The sequence below is a fragment of the Anneissia japonica genome, unplaced genomic scaffold, assembly GCF_011630105.1.
Source record: "Anneissia japonica isolate Jap-2015-1 unplaced genomic scaffold, ASM1163010v1 scaffold665_len1252844_cov201, whole genome shotgun sequence".
Lineage (NCBI taxonomy): Eukaryota > Metazoa > Echinodermata > Crinoidea > Comatulida > Comatulidae > Anneissia > Anneissia japonica.
The window spans coordinates 1,113,964-1,121,918 of NW_022757135.1; the positions used below are offsets into that span (position 1 = coordinate 1,113,964).

At 33.9% G+C, this 7,955-nt stretch overlaps 1 protein-coding gene across 1 annotated transcript; it reads right to left on the bottom strand.

Annotated features, from left to right (window-relative positions):
• Positions 1-45: 45 nt before the first annotated feature.
• On the bottom strand, positions 46-7,047 carry LOC117124432 (laccase-2-like). Its single transcript, XM_033270664.1, has 6 exons — positions 6,927-7,047; positions 6,081-6,346; positions 3,460-4,118; positions 2,349-2,575; positions 428-575; positions 46-184 (listed from the first exon to the last, which is right to left on the bottom strand). Exons 1-5 carry the CDS (start codon positions 7,027-7,029, stop codon positions 553-555), a joined length of 1,278 nt encoding a protein of 425 aa, XP_033126555.1. The 5' UTR covers positions 7,030-7,047; the 3' UTR covers positions 46-184; positions 428-552.
• Between the last annotated feature and the right edge of the window lie 908 nt (positions 7,048-7,955).

The following is a 7,955-nucleotide window of genomic DNA, read 5'->3' on the forward strand; positions in this document are numbered from 1 at the left end:
AGATGTGTATAAGAGACTATATATATATTGATGTAACATACTTCACCGTGATTCATAGTATGACAATGAAAGAACCAGTAACCGGGATTTTCTGCCTTCATCCTTAAGATGGCGTATCCATTAGAAGGCACCATTACTGTATCTTTTAATGCAGCTTTGACAGGAGAATTTCTGAACAGACCACCTACATTATAATGTGTATTTAAATATGATTTAAAAAAATACCGTAAAAATATGAAAACATCGTTCGAACATCTAGAATATTTTGAGACATTCAGAATTTGAAATTAGTTAAAAGAATAAGTTGGAAGTTGTACGTATTTTGATTAAATTAAAGTAATGGCGTTTACTACTAATTATTCTAATGATATAAAGGTAACTACAGTAGATAACCATAATATTTAAATTTATTTTAATCTTAAATCACCTTGTTTGTCGAGTTGAATGACGCCTTCGAGTGTCATCATTTTAGTGTGAAATGAATTTAGTCCAATGAGTCGGAAGCTGCCACCATGCATATGCATTGGATGTTGTATAGCGTCTCCATCAGTATTAAGTAATATAATTTCTACCACCTGAAATGTAAAGTATGTCGATATATGTATTGTTAATATATATTCCTGTTTTTGGCCAAAGGCCAAGTATACTATTACGTATGTCACACAGTGACAATAATAATAATAATAATAATAATAATAATAATAATAATATAATATAATATAATAATATAATAATAATAATAATAATAATAATAATAATAATAATAATAATAATAATAATAATAATAATAATAATAATATAGGCCTAAGTTTCTAAATTAAGTTTCATTATAATGCTTACGAAGTGGAATTATTATTAGTCATCAGAAAAAATCCATATACAGTGACAGGAATTGAACAAACCTGGATAGAAAGCAAGCATCTCATTTACCAAGTTATTAAACTCCACTCTTTAAACACATTTGCAAAATAGTAATAATACAAACTTAAAACTCCTAATAATCATTATAGATTTCAAACAAAGAAGAGCCAGAAGGTCATCCAAAATATCAGTAAGCACAGAGAGATTGTACAGCTTAGGAGTTCAGTTAGCCCGGCTATGTTGCAGGTCTATAGTTTCATATTTACTTATAATAAAACATCGTTGACACACTCACTTTTCCGAGTTTTATCTTTAAAATATGTGTACAAATACATTGAACAATGCCGCACGTATAGTAAAATGTTTTATTCCGAGTTGATTGACAAATATCCGAGTCGTTGGGCGCATTCGTCACAAAGGGCAGTAATGGAGGATTATATATAATATTATCGACAGCAAGAGCGCCATTATGATAGTCGGGGTCCGTAGGGGGTTTGTATGTAGCGTAGGACCTCAATGTAATGTAATGCCTTGAATCAACACGATAGAGTTCTTGATTACCAGGGTCTGTAAAAAAAGAAGTATACTTACTATAGAGCCTACAATTTATGTGGACGTAATACCACACAGGCTTCAACAGTCGTGGAGACCAATTATATGCACTTTTTAGTTCATTAAATACAGCAAAGACGAAAAATATTAAAGTGCAATAATATCGTTCATGATGATGACATTGTTAGTTGGAGCAGTTTACCTGACCAAGTCTCCCTGGTATTTTTTTTTATTCTATAGTTTATTACTTCATATTGTATATTAAAGTTTGATTTTACAAAATCTAAATAAATAAATAAATTATGGAGGTTGTAAAGAAAAATTCAATTCAGGAAATTAAGAATTAAAATTAATATTGTATTATATTATATTATATTACATTACATTACATTACATTACATTACATTACATTACATTACATTACATTACATTACATTACATTACATTACATTACATTATATTATATTATATTATATTATATTATATTATATTATATTATTATAATATTGTATTATACTTTATCAACTGTACGTTGCTATTTCAGCGTATAATTTCTATACATAAAGCCACGCGGTGTGTGCTGTTGAATGATAGCCTGTGCACGCAAAATCATTGTTATTAGGTTATCAAGATTATGGTCACCTTTTTTCTTGAATTAATACTACTTTCATATTAGTATTATTATATAATGTGATATAATAATATTAATATTATACAATGGCATCATGGTTATTATAGATGGTTCGTCATCAGATCGTCGTACGACTCGGTGTGCGCGCAGCTTTACTACGTGACGCACCCTTACACCGATGCTTCACCACTCAGCAGGATAGATACTAGAAGAAAATATTTAAATTTCAACAGAGGATGCAGTGGTGGTTCCAGAAGAAACGAGGTAAAAATGTTTGATATTTAGAAAGAATTCAGACTCTTACCTGAAGAAACAACGTCTATTGCAGAGAACGTCCCTTTCGAAAGATTCCCCATATATTGCGGTGCATGATCTACAGCATTTAATGCGCATGTTGGATTATCCAAAGGACTAGATTTGTATTTCAGGATGAACGTTGCACTTTCGTTATTGCACGAGCTATTTCCGTAACCAGATGCATATATACAATACGTTGATGGCACTGCGTTGGCATGTAGCACGAAGTCGTACCTATGTAGTTAATTTCAATGCAGTATTGTTATAAAAACATTATTTTCGCCAAAGAGGTTATGTTTTCATTATTATTTGTCTGTTTGCCTGTCTGTCCCGGATTAGACAAAACTAATGAATGAATCATCATAAAATGTAATGGAGTTTGAAATCCATATTAAATGGTAGAAGGACAATATAAAGTCAAATAAATTTTAAAAAGAAATATAACTTACCGAGCATAAAACAAAATAATGGAATCGCCCGGGGTATGCTTTCTTCGGAATGACTTTATTAATGTTATTATTATGATCATGATCGGTAATCATCACCGCTGTGATCATCAATATCACCATTATTTATATTATTATCAACAGTGGCGGATCCAGGAATTTGAAATAGAAGGGGCCCGGAGAGGAACTTTCACAGGTAGAGGGTCTATACTACCTCAGCCCCACCATGGTTGGGGCTAAGGTAAAAAAAATTATGCACCTCTAGATAGCCGGAAATGGCACTCCTAGACTCAAAATTTTAGTCGAATTTTCTTTTTTCCTAATTTACAAAAAAAAGTTTAATAAATTTAGGTGGAGGGGGTGGCTGCCCCCCTGAATCCACATATGATAAATGCAATTATTACAAGTAAGTAGCAACAGATATTATGTGGCATGGGATTAAATATAACAAAAGGTCCCGTTGTAACGTGCGATAGCAGCGTGTGGACCAACTAAATTTGGTACGCGCTGGGGATAGTGAAAACTACGGCACCTCTCACTAGATGGAATGACCAATGAAATTTTGTGATTATCTTATTAATATTTATGATGTAAAGTAATAATATTTACCATATTCTTGCGTATTGTTACTTCTTTAATAACATAATAATGGTAAATATAAGATTAACTAACCTTTCTCCCTGACCTATCGGTAAGTAATCAGTTTCGTAAGGGATTGTTTCTCCGCCGTCAGTACTAATAATCGTCATGCTATGTTTTTCAATGTGAAATGACGTCATGCATGCTGCTATAAATGCGCCTATTAATCGTATTCTATATCTCTTTCCTGCTTCAACTTCAAATATTTGTCTCGGTGTTTTAAATACTTGACCAGTTTCGTCCAAAAATTCATGTTTTTCTCCTTTACCATTCATCAGGATAGTAACTGTCTGAAATCTAGGAATTAAAGCGGGAATGCTAACTTTAAGTTCAATTTCTAACGATGTCATATCAGCCCAATCTGTTATCGTTATGGTATGTTCCGGTAGATCGAAATCATACGCTTCGCTGTTGAACTCTGTTTTTCGAGATTTCCTCACAATCAATGGGCCTGAAGCGCCACTTGCCCTCTGGTAACCTGCGTGTGAGTGCCACCAATGTGTTCCAGCAGGCTCAGCAATGAACTCGTAGACAAACGATGACCCGCCTGCAATTGCGCATTGCGTCGCACGCGGGACGCCGTCCATCCAGTTAGTGTTAGTTTGATGAATCCCGTGCCAATGCATTGTTACTCCAGCACCGGATTGTAAGTTGTTTGTTACCTTCACTCGTATTGTATCACCTTCGCAAGCCTGACAGAAATTTTAAAAAATAATATACCAAGACAAAAGGAAGTAAAAAATAGTGCATCTAGTAGTAGACTGGGGTAAACTTCTAGATTTTTCCGTACTTTATACTGATATTCGAACTGTTTAATGTTAATGCTATTTTTCATATAATAACATTTCCAACAGTGTTGGAATGGTGTATGTAAAAGGAAAATACAGTAGCATATTTGTTCATTTAATAAAATAAAATGTTGCCTTTTACAATAAATTTGAATAGTCCTAGTATTATTAGAAGTAGTTGTCAGATACCAGACATAAAATAGTGTTATTTCCTTCCTGATTTGTACCCTCCGCGCAGAGACAACGCTGTTTAATTGGTCGACTGGACGCAGTAATGCCTAACCTAGGTCGAACTAAATAATAAAGTGGAACCGTGGTTGAGCCATTGTTCAAAATTTAATATTGATATCGATGATAAACATGACCAGAAATATCAATGTATCCCTACTTCTACCCTAAAAACAGTGAATATCATAGACCTATTTTTTATTTATGCTCCACCTCCTTACTGCTAAACCGTTCCTTCAAATTCCCGTTTTCTACCTCTTCTCCATGCCTTTCGGGCCTCATTACTCCCCATCACATTACTCCCCTGTTTTTTGGGGTTTTTTGGGTGGAGACAGGGGTTAGGGGGAAGAAAGGGGGTGGAGTGTTTTTCTTTGCTATTATTATTACTACTTTTGTAACTCTTATTGTTGTTTATTACCGTCTTTTATTTGCTATTGTAATAATTACATCAGCTATTTTTACTGTTATTGGTATCATTTTTGCTGTCTTTGTATATTTATTACTCCACTACACAAGCCTATTATTATTATTATTATTATTATTATTATTATTATTATTATTATTATTATTATTATTATTATTATTATTATTATTATTATTATTATTATTATTAATATTATTGTTATTATTATTATTATTATTATTTTATTATTATTATTATTACTGTAAATTATATGTTTTATTATTACTGTTCTTATCTTTACATATTAATTATAATACTGCAATTTGTTCTTGTTGTCAATTGTACTACAATACTTTTTTTTCTTTTTGTTATCTTTTTTTTAATTAATATTAGAATTTTTATTGCTGTTATTATTATGCCTTTTCATGATTACTATTATAAGTATTACATGAAAACATTGGACGTATTCGACTAGTTCATTTAATTGACTACGATTTTTCGTTGAGTATTATTTTCATTCCATTGGTTTGTAAAATCGACAAGTTATCCACGTGACCAAAACGAACATGGCCGATTGGTGAGTTCAGAAACAACATTTGCGTATAATTTAGATGAAATTTCAGAAAATAAAAATTTTAATATTTACCCACATGAACTCCGAAAATAATTGTAGGCTAAAAGAATTAGAAACCTGGATGAAAACATTTTTTTACAAAAATCCATACTGCCACAAGCTGAAGCAATCTTGACTACGCAACGTGTATCGCGGTAACTATGCAGCCATTTTGTTTTGTCGAGTATATACAAGTTTTCTATTCGACTGGTCGTCTTCGTTAAGTAGGATTTTACGACTGCGCAGGTGGGCGTGGTTTAACGAAGAACGACTAGTCGAATACGGCCATTACGATTTTTGTGGAATCAAATAGAAACCCAAATAAGGCTTAAGGATTGCATAACCTTCCATCATTTTATAACATTTCCCCTAATTGCTTAATTTTGGTCAATATTCTTTTTCTTGTAATGTATTTCTTGATATTGCAAAAAAAAAAATCGTGAATATTCTGTTACCTTTTGTTATGTTCATATAAAATATAAATATAAATTTTGATTTTAATTTTATCTGATTTACGTACTAGTTGTTAGTAGTTTATAACAGTTTAGCACTTCTTAGTTATCAATATGCTTATTAAATCATTTTTATATTGTTGCATTATCATTATAATATAAAATATTACCATAATGCTTGGTCCTGGAAAAGATCCATTTACAGTTATCACAGGTCTTGAAGACCCGTCAACAGGCACACACTTTTCGAGATCACAGTCTTCCTTCTTAAACGGACATTCCCCACAATAACCTGACATAGTTTGGTGCCATTCGACGTTAAATTTATATTCGCATACCATTGGTTTAGATGAATATCCGCACTCCCGGTAGCAATTGCTTAAAACCTCAGGCGTATTGGTGAGAAATTCTTTCCTTTTACACTCTAAGGGTTTACCTAAAATAAATTGAACATATTGTTTGATTTAACATAACTCTGGACTAGACTCTAAAATCGATTAAATAAGCCTTTGAAATATTGTCATATTTTTCGGGGGCTTCGCCCTCTGGAACACTTTCAAAAGATTTTGAGCGACGCGCCGACCACGCCCACTTTGCTCGCGTCGGGGACATCGTCAACTTAGCTCGTACGATATTGTTTGTTCACTGTTTGTTAAGCTCGGTTTCCATACAATCGCTACACGTTATCACCGACAGCTTGCAGTGATGCTGATTGGTTGGTCGAATTGGGAAGCCTTCCCGATTGCGTCGGGGACTCTGTTAAGTTAAGCAATTAATGGTTGCACTGAAAACACTGTAGCGACAGTGTAGCGATTTTAAGGAAACCAGGCTTTAGTGAAAAAAAGTGGGGGGGGGGCGGGTCGGCTCGACACCCCTTGAATCCGCCACTGCAGTACAAAGATTTCACTGAAAGCACTGTAGCGACAGTGTACCGATTGTATAAAAACCAAGCTTTACGGAAAGCCTACTTAATTCAAGATTGTCTAATGAAAGGTATTCACTAAAAAATGCCTTACCCGTTTTCAGTAGAAGTAAGATCACTACTGCTACCAGAAGTTGAGACATAGCAACACTGTTTCCGTATCGTCTAACTATTAAGTTATTCATTATTGAGAGCATTAGATGTAAATAATAGCTTACGTGTAATGTTATAGTGTTATACAAATCTTTATGAAGTTTCTGGTGGTACGGATTACAGTGTCATGTCTGCCGAATATCTATAGTTTGACGGCTACAATAACAAAGTCAGTACCAGTACTAGTAAGTGGAATATGATAATAACTCCATAAATACACATTTAATTATAATTTCTATTATTATTTTATATTACACTATAAGCATAGGGATTAATTTACCCTGAACAGCTCAGACAGATTTCACCACACGATATACGGGTATGTATAATGAAAAATCACATGAATGTAGTTCGGCTAATTCTAATGTTTTAGCTTAATGTATCAGTGGTGGATTCAAGGGGGCCCCAGCCGGCCCGGGCCCCACCTAAGTTGTTCAAATTATTTTAATAAAAATGAGATATATAAAGACATTTATATTCAAAGTTTAAGTCTGAAAGTGCAATTTTCGGCCATCTAGAGGTGCCATAACCACAAATTTTCTTACGTCAGTGGTACAGATCCTCCATGTGTGAAAGTACCTCCCCCGACCCTCTCTATTTTAAATTTCTGGATCCGCCACTGCTGTATATGATTTAATGAAAGTAGGCACAGACAGGCCTCAATGCTGCTGCTATAGGTGACGAATGGAAACCCCTGAAGCTTGGCTGTAAAACTTCCTGCAATCTTATCAACAAGTCTATGCGCAAGCATTGTTTTTTGCTGTTTTTGCGCAAGAGGTCAGGCAGAAAAACTTCTATATCGTGCACCACGAGGTGGAACAATCCTTGTTTTACACCTAGAACTACAGTACGCGCGCCTGCTGAAAGACAGTGCACACTTTGCTCAGGCCATATAACCATATGAGGTGGGGGGAGGTTGCAGGGGCCATTCCGATTTTCAGCCCCTTTGTAAAAATCAAAGTAGTAAAAA

Bases quoted from the DNA above. Each gene is read 5' to 3' on its own strand.
- LOC117124432 (XM_033270664.1), bottom strand. From the start codon at position 7,029: ATGCTCTCAATAATGAATAACTTAATAGTTAGACGATACGGAAACAGT. The intron at 6,347-6,926 runs GTAAGGCATTTT...AATTTATTTTAG, and splicing joins CTTACTTCTACTGAAAACGG to GTAAACCCTTAGAGTGTAAA. The intron at 2,576-3,459 runs GTTAGTTAATCT...TTAACTACATAG, and splicing joins CCGATAGGTCAGGGAGAAAG to GTACGACTTCGTGCTACATG.